The sequence below is a fragment of the Ciconia boyciana genome, chromosome 4 (assembly GCF_034638445.1).
Source record: "Ciconia boyciana chromosome 4, ASM3463844v1, whole genome shotgun sequence".
NCBI classification, from domain to species: Eukaryota; Metazoa; Chordata; class Aves; order Ciconiiformes; family Ciconiidae; genus Ciconia; species Ciconia boyciana.
The window spans coordinates 86,919,583-86,941,326 of NC_132937.1; the positions used below are offsets into that span (position 1 = coordinate 86,919,583).

At 40.1% G+C, this 21,744-nt stretch overlaps 1 protein-coding gene across 1 annotated transcript in view; it reads left to right on the forward strand.

Moving 5' to 3' along the window:
- DGKQ (diacylglycerol kinase theta) overlaps positions 1-21,744 on the forward strand; it is a 102,772-nt gene that overhangs the window by 37,177 nt on the left and 43,851 nt on the right. The window contains exons 4-7 of the mRNA XM_072860536.1: positions 4,723-4,808; positions 5,515-5,640; positions 7,071-7,224; positions 11,845-11,913. Of these exons, the coding sequence (XP_072716637.1) occupies positions 4,723-4,808; positions 5,515-5,640; positions 7,071-7,224; positions 11,845-11,913 (435 nt within the window). The remainder of the gene's footprint in view (positions 1-4,722; positions 4,809-5,514; positions 5,641-7,070; positions 7,225-11,844; positions 11,914-21,744) is intronic.

Below are 21,744 nucleotides of genomic sequence, written 5' to 3' on the forward strand. Positions count from 1 at the left end.
TGGAAATGTGTACTTCAAACTAAGGAATAATAAATCAATAACCTTCAATAACCACAAACTTTGTCACACGTATATGCTCTTTCATGTTTCCTCCAATTTACTTTGAGCAAGTCTGTGGTGTTGATGGTGTGCAATGAATCCATGCCCGAGATGTGCAAAGAATGGGAAGCTGTTAAGGTAGAAGAAAGACTTCTGTTGAGGTAATTTATTTCTGTTTCCAGAGGAAGCTTTTGATACAGGGAATCATGAGGTATTCATGTTTCTAAAACCTCCCCCTTTCTACAAAAGAATGGAATATAACTCTTCTGTGTTATTGGTCTCAGATATCTGTTGCTGGTAATGGGGATGAGGTGCCCTCAATGGAAAGATATTTGAAAATATTATTTGTCAAAATAGTACCGCTCTGAGTGTTCTGACATGGATTCTCTGAAAAAACAGTAATTAAAGAAATCACCCAAACACCAGAATTTTTATTTAAAATACATGTTGGCATGAGTATTTGACTGATTTTGACGTGGGGCAAGTCCTTAATTCTCCCTTGTCTCCCTTGTCTTGAATGTCTAGTAGTTGTTGTTCAGTTGATGTTGCGAGGTTGAATAGAATTTAGTATTTTAAAGGAATATTACCTGTGAACTGTTTAAAAAAACCATAGTCTACTGGGAGAAGAACCAATTCTGTAGAGATCTGAGATACTTTCAAAATTGCTGTTATGCTGAAGATAATGTCTTACTTAAAATGGTTGCCTATGTGTATGTGTAGGGGAAACATTTCTCTTTGATCAGGGCATTTAGACTTATAATGGTGCAGTGTTTTTGTTTCTGCTTTTGTCTGGTGAGTTGTATAACGAATCTAAACTATGTTCTTCTAACTAGTGCAAATCTGTCACTTAATATAGTTACCATGTGAGTTGGATGATTTGGTCAAAGAGCTACAGATACCACAGAGTCTTTTCTGATGATCTATCTTAATAAACCTCAGAACTTGTGTGACGTGAGATAAACATAGAGAATTTGAAAATAAAATTTTCGCTAGCTATGTCCTCTTAACTCTTGAAAATAGCTTTAGTTTAGTGATCTATTTTAGTTAAAGCTTTCTAAATTTTGCTTTCATGCTCTTACTATCTTAATTCTACTGTATTAATGTACCTATTGCAAGGGAATATTTATTTTTTCAGATGTTTCCATTTAAGTGTTCTTAAACAAGAAACATGTGAAATCGCATGTTATACGTAGGTATTACAAATGCCCAGACACTTCTCTTCTGCTTCAGTGAAGGTTCTGAATTGGGTTCCTTGCATGGATTAAACAGTTTTCTTGTTTTGTGTAGTGTGACTTGTTTGCTATCCCCTTTTCTGAATACTAATAAGTCTACAACTTGTTTCTCTGATACTTTTCCAAAATGTAGCTTAAAAAGGGCAGTTAGAGTTCATAAAATGCACAGGATTCTTCCTGTACTCTTCAAAAATACTTCCAAAATTTGTTTTAGAAGTCAGCTGTTTTAAGCTGTAGAGCTTTTAAATCCAGATGGAGGTGTTGAACTTTCTTCCTTTTTTTGCTTACTTCTAATGATTTAGCTTAATAGTACACGTCTACTGTTGGTTATGATGTTCTCTTCTGATACTGAAATTTAAAGTACTTTTCCTGGAATTTTTGCCATAGTTCAGATAGAAAAGTGGGTTAAGATGAAGTTACCTTTTCTAAGCAAATGATTGATTTCATTAGATGTACTTCTAAAATAATTTAAATAACTTGTTTTGGACTTTTCATCTCTTACAATAAAATAAGTTTTCTTGAAAGGAGATTGAAAATTTTCGGACAAGTACTAAATGCTGTGGGTGCATGGTGGGGCATCTGTTCTCAGAAATGAGCATGCGTGTATATTAACCTGTGGTGAGATAAGTACATACACTTCATTGGCAAAAATTACAATATTTGGACTCCAAATTCTGCTGTCAATTACTTTGGATAGCTATTGTTGCTGTAGAATTCACTGGTAACAGTTGAACCTGGGCTCATCATGGTGACAGTTGCTCTCCCTTTTCTTTCCAAGATGGGCTGGAAAGAAAAAAAGAAGAAAGGGAGTAACCCAAACTTTTTTTTTTTTTAGTTTTGGATCCTTTACAAAGGTTTCTTATTAAGCATCAACTGGGAGCAGCAAATTTACTGGGGAGGAAGGCAGTTAACATTTTAAAGGTTATTCTCCCAAGTGTATGTATCTGAAATTAACCAACTTGTTTTTTTTGAAATTGTAAAGGAATTCACAGCTCTTTCATTACTAGCTTGAACAGAAAACTGTCATTCTGTTATCAGTTAAAGAATTGTGTAGATTATGGAAGGGCTGAGAAGGATGAAACTTCTTTTTGTAGGCCCTCTGATTTGACTTTATCTTTACGTACTAAAAACTTCATCTTTCCTGTCAGCAGGACAGATAGATACCTTAAGGCTTTAACTCCTGTGACACTTCTGGCCCTTCACATGCACACATTTTCGTATTAAGTCTGAGTTGGGGTCGGTGTTAGAAGCAGCAGATGTGAATTAAACCGAGGGGAAAAACCCTCTGTGTTCTTACAAAGTACAGCAAAGGGCAGTGTGTGCCTGCGTTAGCAGAATTAACGATAAAAAACCCAACGTTTTTGTTAATTCCTTGAAGGCATAATTTGGTCTACAGAAACTTTTACCATTAGCGAGGGTACAACTCAAAGTATCTAGCTTGCCTGGTAGCTGAATTGGCAAAACTGTGAAATATTCCTGTTATATCTGTGAATATGGAGAAATGTGAGCGGAGGAGGGACTGTGTCACACCTCATATGAAAGTTCTTGAGCTCAGTGAAGATATGCAGTATGGGGAGCTGTACGTGAAAGCTTGTGGTTGACTTAGTAAGCCCTGTTAAAAGAGGCTTTGCTTTGGTGTGATGGTAGATCATGGTCTTCTGCGGGATAAGACAGTGTTAGTGCTGATCGCCTTTTTTAGAGCCTAGGGAGTGATTTCGAAGTAAGGTGTTATTCTCTATGTAACTTAATGCTGTTTTCAAGATACTTTCAGATAACATGGCTAATGTGCAGTTGCCACCTTCCGATCTTCAGGTTACAGTCTTCAGATTTTTGTGATGTGCTTGGAGTAGTAACCTGATTGAGCAGAACAGAAAAAAATATTTGAAGAATTTGACACTTGCCTCTTACTTTCATTTACTCGACAAAAAATTGGATGCCTTCCCAGAGTACTTGTATACACAAGTCTTTAAAAAGCAGCTAGAGGAGGATCTTTTTCATCCACCTCTGTCTACAAGGTCCATAGAGAACTTCCCTAACTTTTGCAGTAATGAAGCTAGGTATTGAGATCTTTTAGGGGGGGTTTTTTGTGTTTTTTTTGGTTGGTTGGTTGTTTTTTTTAATGACTAATCCTTTGCAGCAAAGCATTTTAGCTGTTTGTTGGTTTTTTTTGTAGATTCTCTTTTCTTTCACATCTGATACTTCAAGTAAGCTTTTAGATAATGAAGGTACTTTATCCAGAAACAAACTTGCCTAAAACTTTATAGGCTTCGCTAAAACTTCTTCCAGCTACAGTATCTAACAGGTGTTTTGGAAGACAATGCTAAGCTTACTTAAGAGAGAGTGCTGAAAAAATGATTATTTTCCTTTTCCTGGCAATGAAATGGTGATTTACCATATGCAGACATAGCTTGGATAAATCTTCTTTGAGGTTAACATACCAGTTTATTCTGGTCAGGTTTAAAATTAAATCCATTGAATGGCATCTGGCAACGAAGAGGATTTATTTCCTGAGTAAAATGCACTTTCTGGCTGTGGCAATCGATGACGTCCTGCAGTCATTTTGCATGTTCTGATGTCAGCGTGTGTCATATCACTTGCAAACACAAGCAAGTCCGTGCCGGTGCAGGCGTGCTGCGTGGGTCGGTGGCTGATCCGACCTCTGCCGTGTCTCCCGCGGGACTGTGAGCGAGGCAGGGCTCCTGGCTGCGAGCAGGAGGGCTGTGCTACTGCCTTGCTGCTGTTTGGGCAGCAGTGCCCCTGCTTTGCTGGGGCTGGGGACTCGAACACACCTCGCCTCTTGTTTCCTTGTGCTCCTGACAGCTACAGGGATGGAGAGAGGGGCTGCCCAGCAGAAAAGCGTCTGCTGTTTTGAACCCGCTTGTGAAGTGCCCGCTTGCTCTGCAGTAGGGTTTGGAAAAGGGTTTGTAAAGGGAATGGAGTGTTGCTTCAGGAAGACCATTACTTTACACTCAAGACTTGGTAGTATTTGGATGCAGAAGGAGAACTTTCTGTCTTTCTGTTAATGCTTCTAACATTCAGCTTTTTTTGGATTTGATTAAATCAAAGTAGATTTCAGGCACGATTATATTGGAGTAGGCAGCGGTTCCTGTGAAACTGAGAGACTAAAGCTGTAATAAGCTAAACAGTTGTTACAAATTTAACTTGCTGTATTGGAGGAAATATGGCAAATGTTTATGAGCAAAATTAGCTCAGCCTTTCCTTATACTTGCTGCATCAGTTTCACACAAAGGAAATGGAGCAACACACAGGACAACACTGATAAACTTATTTTATAGCAAAGATATGCTGAACAGAAAAGAGCATGAAGGAAAGAAAGTATGGTGTGAAAAGGTAGTGGAGGAGTGATGGAGGGAGAAAGGAAGGGAGGGAGGAGCTGCAAAAACCCCAGGGTTTCCAGCTTAAAGAAGTTTTTTTGTTTTCATGCTTTTAGTTTGTGAGCTACATGTGCACACAGACTGTATCCTGTTTGCTTGCAGTGACTGCCGGCAGTGCCACCAGGATGGGCACCAGGACCACGTAAGTGCGGATGTCTCTGCAGCAGAAAGCGGTACATGGGCTAGAGGAGGGGGAGGAGTCTTGGCCTTTTCTTTTGCATGCTGCCAATTATCAAAGCACTTTTGTTGCTTATTGGCAGGCAAAGGAAATGTATGGCTTCAGACTGTGTCGCAGATAATGAGATGAACTTAAATTCTGACATATTTGCGATGCTTATTGAAACCATGCTGAAAAGTCTGTGCAATGTATACAACATCCTAATTAAAAAGGAAAAAAAAATAAAATCAAGCATCTTATCTAAAAATTTGCATTGCAGAAGCTGGCAAGGAACTCTTTTTGTCTATATGTTGAACTGTTGGCTGCATTGCGTCCCTGGTAAACATTATCATGTTCCTCAGGCTTCCTGCAGTCTGTCTGAGGCAAGACTGTCCAGCTTCTCACTGTAAAATATGCGCATAATACTGACCTTTCAGGATTTTTTTTTTTAAAGAATATTGGTTTTGGTGGACTGTGAAGAAAAAGCACTGTGATAAATTTTTTGATGGTTCAATAAACTTCTTCTGGTGAAATGTAAGATTGTTCAGGTTCATATTTATAGGGAGAAAATACTTAATGTCCTAGTCTGTGGTGTTGTTTCCTCAGAGCTGTTTGAATTGATTTTACAGTTAGGTAGAAGATGCTTCTGTATCTGTTTTGTGTAACGCTAAGTCGTGATGTGTTCCCCCAGGATACTTATCACCACCACTGGAGGGAGGGAAACCTTTCTTCAAGTGCTCGTTGCGAAGTTTGCAAAAAAACCTGTGGCTCTTCCGAGGTGCTCTCTGGCATGAGATGTGAATGGTGTGGCATCCTGGTACGTTCTGCTGTTGCGTATATTTGTGGGAACCATATATATATATGCGCATGCTTACTTAAACACTTTATATAAATATACTTTATTTGTACGCTTTATAAATATACTTTATATACACTTTATAAATACATTTCATTTATATAAATATATATATTTGAGTTAGATGGAAAATCTGTTTTTTTTAAATCCCTCCAATTAGTCACTGAAATGAGCAATTCTCAAAATCCCATTTAAACTTTATGTAAGTCCAATGGAATTAAAATTTGACAGGGACTAATCATTATGGATTTCTGCTTAGAAGGCCGAAGTTACTGTTCCTGTGTGACATCAAAATTTCTTTCAAATCACGTGAATTCTGCAAGGTTGAAGACTTACCATTCTAATATGCTTATTCCTCTTTCAGTGCAGAATAGTTCTTAACCTGTGTGGTTGGGTTTTTTTTTTTAAGCTGTCAATATTGTTTTCTGTGTTTTTCCATTCACATGACACGTGTTTAATTCCTTTGCAACGTGATGGTACCCTTCAATAATCCTTGTGAAAGCCACAGCTTTTCACATACTGATACAAAGTCTGGTGTGTAGATAACAATTGGTCCATCCACTTAATGCTGCCTCTTAGTGAAATACGATGAAAGTGCAAAGTAGCACCAGATGGGGTGGGAACGGAAAAGTATATGTAATAAGTCACTAATTTGCCACGTAATGCAAAATGAGGTACTCTATGTAACAATAATTTAAAATGAAACTCTGAGGTTATTCAGTATTTCAGGTATAATTGAAGAATTTAAAATTTTTAAAAAATATTGCGGGTTTTGTATTTTTAATCTGATTCATAATTTCTGAAGTGGGAGGGGCTGTATTAGAGAACAGTCTAACAAACGTAACATGCTCTATGGCCACACATACAAAGGTATGTGTATTCAGTAATGGCAGAAGTTATCGCACAAGTATAAAGGCAGAAACTAGCCAGTTGTGTTTTGGAATAAAATTCCAAACAGTTTTATTGCTGAATCTGCAAGTGGATACAGCTGTGTAAGAGGATATTGCTATTTTCAAGCTACTCAGTATTACCTGCCTACCTTTCCTACCTCCCCCAGTAAATATCCATATAGAATGGAAGATCCAGGGTTTGAGATCAAAACTTTAAACTTCTCCACATAGCTTTATAAAAACATTTAGTTTTTAATAGAGCAGGTTTGTAGTACTTGGAGTTTCTTCACATGTTAAGACTTCCCATTATTGGTTATATGAAAACTGAGTGGAACAAATGAAAACCTAGGGTGAAAAACGGGTTGCTCATTTCATGAAAGTGATTTACAAAAGGTCTATATATGTCCTAGCCTGAGTTTTGCAATTCTGGTGCATATTTTGTTATATACAAATTTTGCTTTGTGTCTCGCTAAAGTTCTTAATTGATTCTTCTATTTATAGGCTCATGCTGCTTGCTACATAATTGTCACACCCGAATGTACTTTTGGAAGATTAAGGAATATGATTCTTCCTCCAAGCTGTGTGCAATTATTTTCTCGCAACTTCAGTAAACTGCATTGTTTTCGAATATCAGAAAATTTGCAAACAGAACCAGGTAAAAACTTTCAAAGTTGAATGCAACTAATTGATGAGCATGTTTAATCTAGCGTTGTAAGTCACTGAAGCATATGATTGCTAATTTTCACTGGCTTTTGTGGCAATACTATGACTTCTTCTATTTCTGGGACAGGATAGAGATTTTTAAATGCAGGCTGTGTGCAAAATGCTGAAACTTCTGTTTACTGGTGCAGGGCAATTTGAAAACTGTTCTTTAAATAGTAAACATGCAGAAAGTGAAAACCTGAAATAAAAAAATTTGCTTAGCAGATTAGTGTTATCATTGCTACAAACACTTGCTGATACAAATGTTGGCTTTTATTTAGCATATCATGTATATAGATATTTTTATTTGCCTCTTTGATTAAGCATCTGCCCTCTTAAGATTTCTATGCTGAAAGGAAATAATGTATTTAGCAGGGTAATGGTCTGCTGCCATCTAGAGTGTATGTTTGTTTAACAGCTCTTTAGGAACAAGAGAAATTTTTTTAAGCAGCTGCAGTATTTTCTAATTTATATTTCAATTATTATGTTCTTGTAAAGCCTTTCTTTTGGTGCTGAATACAATAGGAAAGCAAATAAAAGGTAGGCAAAATGGAGGTCATGGAACTTAAATATTTGCAACTGCACTTTTCTCAACCTCACAGGTTGTTCTTAAACTTTCTGCTTTGACGTATAGGTTTGGTTTTGGTGAAGGCAGTTGGTTGCTAGCAGGAGCCATGTGTTCTCATGTGCAGAAGCTATAGCCAGAGTCCTGCTGCTGCATGAACTGCGTGACCCTAAGTCTACATAACCTAGGTAGACTGAAGTGATCTATAAAGGTGTAAAGGGGGAGAGGAGGTGTTATGTTGCTTTTGTTGGTTGGCATGTTTTTGTCAGTGATTTATTTTTCTTTTTAATTATTTTGCTTGTTGGTGGGGGAAGGTGAAGGACAGTACATACTTAAAAGTCATAGAGTTTTTAATGCTTCCAACATAAGAAATACCAGAAATAACAATCTGGATGAGCTTGGTTTTGCTGGAAGACTCATTATGAACCTTGATTCAGGTCTATTGTTAGGTGTTCTACCAGTGTCCCAAAGGCTTAAGTGAAGATAAAGTTGTATTATTAACAGAAGTTAATCACAAACCTTTTAAATAGTCTCTTTGGATGTGACTTTTCTGATGTTGACTAAGTTTGTCTTTTAAACAGTGGTGTGTTCTTTTAATATGTCAGACTTAAATTTTTTCCTTTTTTAATTTTTAAATCACCTCTAACTAAAAATTGAACACAGGGCACCTTGAGTGAAAGAATCCAAGGTTACAGCTGCACCTTCTAGTCTCTTCCTTCATTATTTTACATGGTGGAAGAGAAGCTTTTCCATTTCAGGACTTAGTGCAATGCTAAGTGTATAAGTTCATGTTGCGCATATTCAGGTTTTTTTTAAGTAATGTTTTCTGCATTCCTTTAATTAAAATGTATGTTTTGTACTTTAAATTGAGAGAATGCAGTACAGATCAGTCATTAGCTGGTGGTCAGAAACAGATGCATGGGGAAGGGGAAATACTCAGGAACTTAATTTGGACCATTTTGAGTGCTTTGATGTGATACGAAAAAAAAACAACCCAAAGAAACCCACCACATTTGGAAAGCCAGAATGTGTTTTTATAGTGCTCAGCCTACATACACCCGGATAAAATACAGCAACACCCTGAAAAATCTCTTTTCTAACACCAGATCTCTTTTCTGCCGGTCTGTGAGAATTTCTGCTCCTTGGGCTCAGCTCCCCATCCCGCGGTGGGCAGCAGCCTCCCAGGGTGGAGGGGCTGCTGACACCCAGGGCAGCAGGGGCCCAGCCATGGGGATGCTCCCCTTTCCTCCTGCCACAGGCCCCAGGTGTACCTCTGAAACTGATGGCTGCCCCAGCACTTGACATCTATCTTCCTTTCTTCATGGTCAGCGGGCCACGTTTGTGGCTCAGCAAAAGGCATGAGAATAATACTTGCGGTGCGGTGCCTGTCTTGTAGTCTGCTGTGCATACGGCGTTTTGTTCTATTTTTCCTTAGCCAGTGATGGTATGTGATACTTGTGTTAGCATCTAGGTCCCTGATGTTCAGGTACAACCCCGATGCCTTCACCTGTGGCTCCTTGTTACGCTGTTCACATCCTATTGAGGCTTGCTTTAAGACCTGTTGCTGGAGTTTTGCCGCTCTCAGTTGTCTGCTGGAGATCAGCTGTCTGCAGGTCCCTGCCAAAGACACCAAATACCATTGCTATGCATGTGTTTCCCTCTGCCCAGATTCTTCCTTAAAGGCAGAGCTGGGAATTGCCTTAAACTAATTCTCACATCACCCTGCGTCGAGGGAGCTCAGTGCACTAGGCTGGTAGTCCTTCTTGTTACCTGTGTTCGCAGAACAGACCTGCATTTTCTTTCAAAAACCCACTACCCCCTGTGGCCATGTGCCAAAAGCTACCAAGACGTATCATGGGTCCAGCAGCTCCCTGACACTCTTCAGGATGTTTTTGAAGCTCCTCTGACCATGATGCAGCTTGGGACACCTGCCCTGGGAGTTGCTGCTGCTTTTCCAGGGGAAGGCATAAGCTCCGGATGGCAGATCTCGTTAAAAATTGTGTGCACGTTAAGGGTGTTTCCGGGGAGCAAGGAGCATTTCAGCTTTGTTGGAGGATAGCACTTCTGTCCTCGCTTCTGTGGGATGCATCGTGCAAGCATGCTCGTTCAGAAGTCCTCACACTGCAGCATGCACAGGGGAGGGTGCTTTTCTGTTGCCACAGCTGACAAAGGGCATCACTCAGAAGATTGTGAAAAGACCGGTCTGCGGTACCAAAGAAGTGTTGGTGGTTGCCTGGATGAGTTAACTGCTGCAGGCACAGCTCTTCCCAAGGTGATCGTTGGGAAGTGCCAGATGACTTGTCCTAGACAGAGAATGAGCACATAATCATTGACCTACTGGGGAGCATTTGTCCGGCTTAGCTTTTGCCACTGGGTAAATGCTAAGCTTCATGGCCAACATTCAGTGAACATCTCTGTGCTGAAAGTGGCTTTTCAAAACTCTTGGGCTACTGGGGGAAGCAATGGTAGGGCAGTTACCTCCCCTTCCTCCAACTGACTCCTGTCTTGGCGTATTTCAAAAAAAGTCATTGAACTTCATTGGAATAGTTTCAAGATGTTGTTAGTGTAGATTTCCCTGCTATCCAGACTGAGGGAGAAAGAGTAATAAAAGAAAGATGTCAGCTTCTTCCCATCTAAACTTAGAAAAAGGGGAGGGTTGGAAGCAATCGAGAATTCTTTAATTTCCTATTGTTGTATTTACTTACTCTTTTTTAAATTTTATTTTGTCTGAAGTGAAATTCGAGAAGGCATTCAGCTTCCATTTATTTCAGGGCATTTCAAGACCATATTGTCTAAATTTCTCTCCAATTTGAAACTTAATCTGTTTGTCTGTCAACTATAATAGGGAAAGTATTTCAACCCTTCTTTTATATTTTAAAAACCCCAACCCAGAAACATTATTGTTGGTCTGTCTTGTAGTCAGTTGAAGCATTACGCAAATACTCAGTAAGTTACCTCATCTCTACTTTAGGACTCCTGCTAAGTACCCTTCTCGACATGCTGTGATTCTGCTTCTTGGAAGGTTTTCCTGCGTTAGCCTTCTGACTTCTCTATTACCTCTTTTGCTCTGAAGATCTGTCTTAACTGATTTTATTTTTTCTCTCTTGTTTTGTGCTTTGAGTTCCTGCTTTCTCCCTCAACTACAAGGCATAATTTTTATAAAGGTGTTGTCTGGCTTATATCTTTTGGGAGCTTTGTCTGAATCCTAATCAAGACTGACTGGCAGTTTCAATGGGTGGGAGTATGAATACTGTTAAACAATCAGCACACTGGGTTGGCTGATGTTGCACGCTACTGCTACCCTTAGAGAAGAAAAATTTATCACGTTTGGATTTGCACCTGTCTTCCTGTATGGACCTGAGTGTCAGGAATGAGAATGTAGTCAGGATGCTATCTTCACAGAAGCAAATGTAAATGTTAGTAGCTTTTATTGTAATATTTTCTAAGTATTTTAAGTGTGATTTCACAGGCTGTGGTGTTATCTGACATGCTAGCTCCTATCTTTTAGTGAGAGCGATGAGCTGCTGTCAAAGTCCTCTTCTGGAGTGCACTAATTTCTTTCTCTTTGGGTGTCAGCAAATGTATTTTTCAGTTATGGAAGTTATTTATATAATACCCATACTTCTGACTGGAAAGCTGTTACTGCAGTTCCTGGACTGATTTGATGATTTAAAACTCAATGGAAACCATATATAATTTGGTCAGGCAAACATTGCAGCTTGAGAAAGGGATGAAATGCAGTAGTTGCAATATTAAAGCTAATAGTAGAAGGACTTCAGGTACGCCTTCACTGTAGTTACATGACAATGCAGGTTTGGGTTTTTTTAATGCTGTTTTTGTAGTATGGATTATTATCATAAAATAGGCAGAAGAAGAAAGTGTGCTTTTCTGATTGGATTCCTTTGTGTTAGCTTCTTTGATGGAAACAACCCTTAAATGACAAACACTTCCCCCTGCCCCAGTTCAAATTAACAAGAATCCTTTTTTAAAATGTTTCTGTTTTCACAGATGAAGATGATGACGTAGATGGGTCAACACAGGGATCAGCAAAAGATGTCCAAATTTCAACAGATTCAAGTAAGCAGAATTTTAGTAAGTGGTGAATAGTCACCCATTCCAGTCTTTATTCATATAATCTTAACTTGCTTTGCCTTATGAAAAAATATTAAATGGCTATTTTTCTAATGCTAGTTATCAATTTGAGGTTCAAAGCTTTGATCCAACACACTTAACCAGGGTCTTTCAAATATCTTATCACTATTTTCCACTGGTAGATTGGCCTAAGTGACAGTCTGTTCATTACCCTGACAAACAGATCATTTCCCTCAACTTGGTTATCGAAGAAAGAAAGCATGGTGTTAACAATCCATAGATAAGCAATCAATTTAAAGGGCAGACAGCATGTCTTTTTGAAGCCTTTTTCTTTTAAGATAGCTGGATCCAAATCTTACTGAAGACACCAGGTGATTTTTAAAAAATTATTTATTTATTTTTATTTATTTGCTTGGGCATGTTGCAGTAAAAATGTATGTATTCCTGTGCATCAAGATTGAGCCGGACTGGTTGCTTCTTATGCAGTTAAATTCTTATGTGTGTGGAGTTTTGTTGGTATTGGGGTTGGTATTAGCCAAACTCTTACCTTTCAGAAGATGAAACCAAACACAATTTAAGGGCATCCCATCCTCTATATCCATATTAGTAACTAGAAAAACATGGTACTTGCTACCTAATGTAGCTGCATGGATTGTTGTAAACCCCAAAATTTAAAATCAATAAATACAAATTTTTTTCCTTTTTTTTTTTAGCCTAAATTTCTTAAAAAATTAATAGGATAATTGTGCAAATACTGTTTGGATTTTTAAAAAATCCAGCTCAGTAAATAATTAACTGTGTTACGGAAGTGATCTCAAACATGCTTTTATTTCTCTTCTTAAAATTTGAAGCTGGTGTCTCTTAATGACTGTAAGTTATGATCCACCACCATGCTGCCTTATTATGGGACCAGGCTCTGACTAACTGCAGTTTATCTAAGAAACTTTCGCTTTTTCTAGTGTTTTAAGTGACATAAGTGGTTGAGTGTCAGAACTTTTATCCTTTGCCAACTAAGGCTATTTCCCTTACTCATGACTGTCAAAGAGAGCAAGTGATGTATCCAAATATTTCAACTGGATTGGTTGAAAGTACTAGTACAGGACAGTTCAGCTTTAGACAGCCTTCCCAAAAGAAGGAAAAAAGATACAAAAACTGGGGGCAGAATACAAACTTTAATATGTCTTTTGTTCATATACAGTGTCTGTCTGTGGACTGGAGAAAGCAACAGTAGATGGTACATGTTCAATGCTCGTGTAAATAATAATTACTTCTGTTTTAAATAGAACAGTGGCATTAAAACAAATTGCTTCCTCTTAATACATGTTCACAAAACAGAAGTGAATGTAGAGCCCAGTAACTTGGCTATGATTTAGAAAGCTCAATAGTTGGAGAGTGATTCTAATGTCCCCTTAAAAACAAAGCATTCACAAAAAAAAAAGATGAAATGTTTGAAAGCTTTAGTTTAATGATATTAGTGGTCTCCAGATCTGGCACCCCAGTAGAGGTGAAGCTGCTGCAGCATTCTGTCCCCTCTGTGGCTGAGCAGGATGAAGGTCTGTTAGTGGGAATGCTGGGAGTGTGTGTGTGTATACATACATGTATTCTAACACACACACACACACATATATATATACACACATGCATGTGTGGCTGTGTCCATGTAGATGTGCATACATATATGCACACACACCCCCTCTCCCCCCTAGGTCTCTCAGTGGGCTGCCAGCCCCCATGGTCTCTCCAGCAGTCATCCTGGACCTCCTGGTCCCTCCTAGTAGTCATCTCCACCAGGTGCTTCACTCAGAGACGCACGCACATGTGGCTCCCAGGCCACTTACCTTGCATGCCAGTGAGCCCAGCCTGATGTTTGCTGGTGCTCACACAACAGCTGTCACTCTGATTGCTGGCACCATGGGCACATGGGTCCCAGTGACCTGCAGTCCTGCTTCAGTTGCTGCACTCAGGAACCCATATGCACACATGCACGCAGAAGAGTGGAAACCACACCCACAAAACAGTTAAAAATAGCATTTAATTAGAAGACAGGACAGACTGTGCTGATCAGGTGCAGGGCATGGCCAGGCAGGCACACCAACTAGCAACCTCTGTACATGTGACCAGCTTCTTTTATCTCCTTATCCCTCTATTTTCTCATACTTGTCCTCCCCAAACCACCTTGATCCCTCCTTTCCCCTGCCTTTGGTTCCTCCCATAAACATCCCCTAACAACTTTTGTACAATCCCAGAATATTCTTCCCATGCATCTCCTAGAGCCCCACACCCTGAGTGACCTCTTCTCTCGGTGAGGTGACCCACAGAGCTTCTCCTTCAGACTCACCTGGTGGGTGCCACCTGCAGCCCATGGGCTGATGCCCTTGTGTCAGGGCAGGGCATGACTTCTCTGATAACTTCTCTGACAAAGTTATTGGGGTTCACCTGCCAGCCGTTGTGCTTCTGTGCCTCTCTGTGTGTGGGGAGTCATAACCTATCAAATTAAACATGACAGAGGCATGGTTATAACGTGCTGGACCTCTTCCACGCATCTCTAAACAATACCATTTGTGTAATATGGGTCAAGAGTGAGCTGCTCATTAGCTTCTATATGTTGACGCAAGCACATCTGCCACATCTTTTGGGATGTTACCATGCTCTCCCTCAGGAGTGTCTGAACCAAACTATATTCCAAAATATTGTAGCTTTTCTTAATTCCAGCTCTCCACATTTCACAGATGCATATTTTAAAAACAGTGAAAACAAGTCAAACAAATTGAATAATATTGATTTGTAAGGACATGCTTTTCTGTAGGAAAGAATGCAAAGTCTGTGGATTAATACTGGAAGAAAATTTGAATTAGTGGTCTGCATTCCCTTTTGTTTCTTTGCTATTGTAGTAGGCTTGTTGAGTGAAGTGTAAAGTTAGAATATTTAAATCTTAATTTTGGGAGCTTAAATATGTTAAGTCAACCATAAAACTTAGCCTACCACGATACTGAAGCCAAAAGCATAAAATGACCATAGAAACAACCCTACACTTTCTGAGATGATAGATTTGATAGATTTGATAGATTTAACAGACTTACAGAGCAGGTTTGGAAAAGGACTATAAATTCTTGTGCCTGAGAACATGAGCCAGCTTCTAAGGACTTGTCGACACAGTGAACAATTAACTTGAGGAGAACTGAATGTTACAGGGATAGTAGGATAAACGTCATGGGGATGCTCTCATTAGTGTAGTTACTTGTATTGTCTGGGGAAGGAGTTGAGCCCCAGAGTCCATTTTCATGCTAAAATAATTCTTGGTCATTCTGGGAATATATAACTGATAAAACTGCTCTGTATTGATAGACCTCAGATAGCTGGGGGTGGAGGTAAAGAAGGGGATTAAAAGTGCTCCTTAGAGGTGCCTCTCAGGGGTGTGCATTGTCTGTCCTTTCTGAGATGTGATATTGACCTAGGTTTCAACCAGCACAGATTATTCTTTTTTTCCTGGAGGCAGAATTCATTGGTCTGAGCTAAGATGCAACCATAGATGTAATCTGTCAGGCTTGAGGAGTTGAAGGCAAATGTTTGAAAATCATTCCTATTATTTCATGGTAATATGAAGACGTAGTGTGGGAGGGGGAAGTTGGTTTATTGTATATATGCAACAAATGAATCCCAGAGGAGGTATCTCGGTAATTCCTGAAATAAAAAATGAGTTATTAAGAGCTCTTACTTGTGTATCAATCTGCAGGTATCTGGGAACATGAAAACCCATTAGACTCTGCCCTAATTGCTTGCCAGGAATCAATAAAAGCAGAGGGTACTTGACTACTGTATAGTGAGGCCTAGGCAGTTTTTATTTATTTCAAAGCTTATCCATCATAGATAGTGGTTGGGGGATGTTGCTTCTCCATGTCCTCAACTTTTTTCCTTGCAAAAGCTTCTGTTCAGTGGTACTTCAAGAGATACTCATTTACAAGTCGAATTGCTATACCTGGTGTCATTCTGAAAATGTTTTTTCCCCCAAGACAGTTTGGTTCACCTGCATTTTAAGATATTTTGAAAAAGAGGACTATGCTCAACTGTGTTGAATGAACTAGTGGCTTAAGTGCTGGAAGAGGTTGTATATTTCCTTTTCTTGGCTGAATTGCTTGTACTACTGGGAAAAGAAGAAGGAATGTTCTGAAAAATCACACATTGCTCTCCTTTTGCTTCACTTTCCCCATTGTGCACATCTTCCTTTCCTCTCCTTCCCTCAACCCCCTTCACATGCCTTTTCTGACACTTGATATTGCCCACTATTGTTCTCACTTCTCACCAAGTTGTGTTTTGTGCTCTTCCCCAACTTGTCTCTCCCAGTTCCCCTCTTTCCCCAAGCACAACATTTACTCCCCAGTGTTGCTGCTCCTTTGGCTTTGTTCCCTTTCAGTCTGCCTATCCCTCTCTTGTTCCCCAAATCCCTTCTCCCCTCATCCTTGCTGTCTCTTACCAGTTGGTAATCAAAATGTTGGCTGCTCTAGATGTCTGTTTCAGGGAAGGCAAGCACCTCTTCTTAATTACTTCCTGAAAATGTAAAGAGGTTTTATGGAAAATCTCTTCCAGAAGAAAGGTTGGAAAAGTCTTCCTGTAGTTCTGTAGCATCATTGTCAGAAGGCTATGGAGAGATATTTGCAAACGTTATTAGCTAGTGTTAATTTATTCCCTGCCTTAGGGGTCCTTACGACAAGGCTTATCAGATTTAAAATTTAACCGTAGATACTTAAGAATGACATGGAGGTCCATGTTTTTTGGGTTGTTTCTGTGATTATGCATTCTTTTTGCTTTAACATCCTGCTAGTCTTGATGCTTGGGTACAGTTTCTCCATAGCAGTCCACTGGAAATGTGTACAGACACATTTCAGGAGGTGTACTGAGGACTCAACAGACTTTCTGGCTGTGTGTGTGTGCAACCCATTTGTCAGACAGGAACGTGTGAAGAGCGAAGGGCATGGCCCTGACCTGGGAGTCTCTCTGCCCCATGAGTGTCTCTTGGCAGGCACTGGCTGCATGTGAAGTGTCCGTTTCAGCATGTGCCCATCTTCTGCAGGGCAAAATTCAGCCATCAAGAGAACACCCTTTCTGAAGGAGGTTTTAGAGGAATCTGACTGAGGAGAGAAATGGAGGGGCTGCAGTGCTGTCAGCAAACATACTTTTCACAGCATGTCCTTCCATGGCCCCTCTTTTGCCAGGCAGTGCTCTGCTCAGGTAGCTGTTCACCTGCTGAGTAAGGGAGATTAAATGTTCTTGTATTAGATAGACCCGAGTCATTGGCTTAGCGCTTGCTTATGTCTTGTCCCAAATCTTCTGACAGTGTGGAGACCACCTTGACTGTAATTCTGCAAGCAGGAACAAGCCGTTTTCAGGAAGAAGCAAAGACAGCATGTGTGGATTTGAGGGATTTTTCCTCTAAAGATACTTATGAAAATGTTCAGCCTTCATAAAAAGGGTTATTGTACTCTGCTAAAACTGCTTACAGTTAACTAAGCATGTCACATGTTCCTCTGAAACTTGATTTAAATGGATTTGGAGCCCTAAAGCTTGAGGGAGAAGCAGGTGAAACCAGATCAAGTAGTGATACATATGACAGATGCTTGGAGAAGTTCTAAAAACCACCTTGGAGGAGAAGGGTGAAGAGATGGCTACCAGTATGGGAGGACAGCTATTAACACAGCTTTGTGCTTCAAAACTGTCTTGGAACTAGGGAGATTTGAGCTACTCATGAAAACAAGTCCAGAGAAGTGACACACCTGCAAGTGGCTCTCCTAGAAGAGGAGCAGCTGGAGAAAGGAAGAATCTGAGATTCTGAAAGACTCTCTTCAAGACCAATAAAAGAAAAAATACACAATTCTTACCTACTTTATTGCTGCCTTGTAGGTTGTGAATGGTAATACTGAAATAACCCAAAATTTGCCAGTCCACACTGTTGTAATTTGAAGTAGCAGTGACTAGAGAAGGAGAGCAGAAAGCGCATGGGTAGCACAAGTTTTGTTAGGAAGAATGGTTCTTGGTAAGCAGTGTTGCTAGAATTTAGTCTTTTAAGAGTAAATTCCACCAATGTTTAGTGTAGGCCTCTAGCTTTCTTCAGTGGCAAAAACATTCAGGACTACATCATTTCCCTATCTTGGCCACAAGCCACACATAATCCTTTACAGAAGCTATGTCCTGTCTGTGGGGATTTGGAAGTGAAAGGACATGAACTTTGGACTCATCAAATGCTGTTTACCCTTTTTCCAGGAAAACTTGGTATCTTAGCCTCTGAAATCAAATTCCGTGGTTTGGTAAATTATGCCTGGAGTTGACCTTTTTGTAGTTATTTTGCCCTTGAAAAGCATAAGCATGAAGAACAGTTGTGTTGGTTTTTTTTTTTCCCAACTCAGTATCCCATGATAAGAAAAAAAGTAATGTGTTTTTGAGGAGAAAGTCCTGATACTGTGTAGTCTGATCCAACAGGAAAAGATAAAAAACGTTTGGCAGTGAAGTGTCAATATTATAAAACAGGCAGTAACTCCTTTAAATACCAAGATTTACGTGCATCTGTTGCATATTAGCAGGATTTTTTTATACTAAGTACTGGTATGTAGACTTCACTTCTATAATTGGATCATTTTCTAATATTTAAAAATTGGAACAGGAGGGAGAAAGAGCTTTATCTAACTTAAAAAGTGATTATAGTTGAGCTTCTTTCCAAAGCTAGTTAGACAAATCAGACTGGCATAAGACACCCCTTAACTTTCATGTTGTGGATGTACACTTGAATTAGTCGGGAAGTGTTTTTCTGGATTACTAGTTGTGATCAAATAAGTAGCTGTTTGTTCTTTTGTTAATGTGTCCCCAGAAGCTCACGTGCAAGAAAGCCATCTTTCATCAGGTTGCAGTAAAAGTGACCCCTGTGAGGAGGACAGTGACAAAGTTAAACATTAGTTTTCACTGATAAATTGAGCTTGTTTTGTGTGATGGATAAGCAGATTACTGTAAGGAAAGCAGGACTGAGCATACTGTGTATTTAGCTAAGGAACGTACTTGAGCTTAGGACATTACTACTGGTCTGTAGATCTAAACTTCTACTTGCAAACCAGTTTATTTTAAGAGTCAAGCCAACTTTTTGCAACATTTGGCTGGTCTTAAGAAATGGAGAGCTCATTAAAAAATCTCCACTTAAAATTGCTAGGGATTCTCTCAGGCCAGCTAGTATCTAACAAGAGCAGACTACAAAGGCAGTTTGAATGAAAACGAGTACTAAAACTTGGATGAATGTTTTTATTCTCAGATGGTTGTCTATGCTTTGGATTGCTAGAGAAAACAGTAGAGACTTTGATAATGTTATGAAAGTTCATACCCAGAACATTGGCTGTGCTGTCCAGTAACCAGCGTTTGCTATGTTTTCTCAAGTTGCGTTAGCCCTAAACAAGGTCACCCAGGACACAACATGTCTTTTGGTTAAAATTTGTCTATGCTGAAGTCACCATGGAGATCACTCTGACAGAATTCTGTTTCTAAAAGAATTTGACTTTTTCTGACATTAATCCAGCAGGGTTTAAAGGAGTAGATCACTTTCTGACTGTCTCAATGCAATGGCAATAGAGTTTCAAGGATACTTTAGAAGTGAGAGTTGATGATATTTAAATGTTCCTTATATTGGGACTAAATGGCAACAGACACAACCACTAAGTTGATAATTGGAAAACTGAAAAGCCAAATCCACCTTGTAATACTACTTTTCATATTAAAAAAATACTGGAAAAGCCCCAATCTATCATATCATATATCCCAAGCTCACTTTTCCAGTAGAAGAATTCACTGTCCATTGCTGTAAAGAGTGTACATTGCATGTGGAAATGTTGTGATTATTTTTCTTAAACAGATGTTGTAAAAGGTTTCAGCTAACTACTCTCAAAAGAGGACTTGAGGATTAATCATATAGGAAAGAAGAAATTAGAGCTGTGCTTCCAAAGTTCATTCTTCTTGACAGGAGCCAGAAGTAAACCTGCAAAACCAGAAGCCCAAAGATCTGTCATGTTGTAGATAACCGTTTAGAAAGGCAGTAATTTTTGCTTCTTCAATTTGGCTTTCATTTAGGATTTTAGTTCTTTTGCTTCCTGTTTAAACCTTTTGTGCTTTCACAAACCAGTAACAAGTGGTGTCCCTCAAGGATCTGTACTGGGACCAGTGCTATTTATTATCATCATCAGTGACAGATAGTGGGATTGAGTGAACTCTTAGTAGGTTTGCAGATGACGCCAAGCTGAGTGATGCAGTTGATTCGCTAGAGGGAAGGAATGCCATCCAGAGAGACCTTGACAGGATTAAGGAGTGGGCCCGTGTGAACCTCATGAAGTTCAACAAGGCCAAGTGCAAGGTCCTGCATCTGGGTCGGGGCAACCCCCAGTACAGGCTGGGGGATGAAGGGATTGAGAGCAGCCCTGTGGAGAAGGACTTGGGGGTACTGGTGGATGAAAAGCTGGACATGAGCCGGCAATGTGCGCTCACAGCCCAGAAAGCCAACCATATCCTGGGCTGCATCAAAAGCAGCGTGGCCAGCAGGTCAAGGGAGGTGATTCTGCCCCTCTACTCTGCTCTGGTGGGACCCCACCTGGAGTACTGCGTCCAGCTCTGGGCCCCTCAGCACAGGAAAGACGTGGACCTGTTGGAGTGGGTCCAGAAGAGGGCCACAAAAATGATCAGAGGGCTGGAGCACCTCTCCTATGAGGACAGGCTGAGAGAGCTGGGGTTGTTCAGCCTGGAGAAGAGAAGGCTCCGGGGAGACCTTGTTGTGCATTGCAACGGACCTGTGGACATCTGCATGTCCAGTTTGTTTAAATGTTCCCTCGCTTAATCCTCTCCCACTGAGGGTAGGTCTTCCTTGCCCTGCACTTGCCCTCTTGTTTCAGGAGCCGATGGCTGGTCTTACTAGTAAAGACCAAGGCAAAAGCAGCAATCAGTGCCTCAGTCTTCTTCATGTCCTTTAAGACCAGGTCCCAATTCCCATTCCTCAGCAGGCCCACATTTTCCCTCGTCATTCTTTTGCTGATGATGTACCTGTAGAAACCTTTCTTGTTGCCCTTCACGTCCCTTGCCAGAATCAGCTCCATATGGGCTTTAGCTTTCCGAAGCCCATCCCTGCATGTTTGGACAGTGTCTCTTCCTTCCTGAGGTGCTTTCCTTCCACCTCACCCAACTCTGCTTCTGCCTCTTGTGTGCATGCTTTTAATGGTAGAGTTAAGTCAGGAGCTCCTTGTTCATCCATGTGTGCCTCCTGCAACCTTGCTTTCAAAATAGTCACTTAAATAAGAGAGAAGCTTTGTCATGCAGTGGACAGTACCTGGCTGAGTCTTAACTCATCTTTGTGAAAGGTGAACCCAAAATCCTTAACTCTTCACCCTTTCAGAGATGTCTGTGCAACAATCTGTGCTCCGTGATTTGAGCATGGATTTGATAAGGCTTTAGGGAAGTGAAACACAGCAAAGGGTTGTAGTTCTTCATTTGCTGTACCTTCCTTCTTCTAGTTTTTCTGTTGTTCCTGAACTTTCTCCTGTACAGTTAACCAGCTATTTTAAAGACTCTCTTGAGAAGGATGCTCTCGGAACTGGCAGTGCTTTGGGAGCTGTTGTGAAGGTGATGGCACTCTGTCTTGGTTTTCAAGCTGCCGAACTTGCCAATAATAAATGCATTCTTTCTTAAGCCCATGCATGCTTGTTTGGGCAGTGTTTCTATATTCCTCCCAGGTCACTTGCCCCTGCTCCCACCTCATGCACGCTTCCTTTTTATGATTAAGTCAGGAGCTCCTTGTTCATCCAT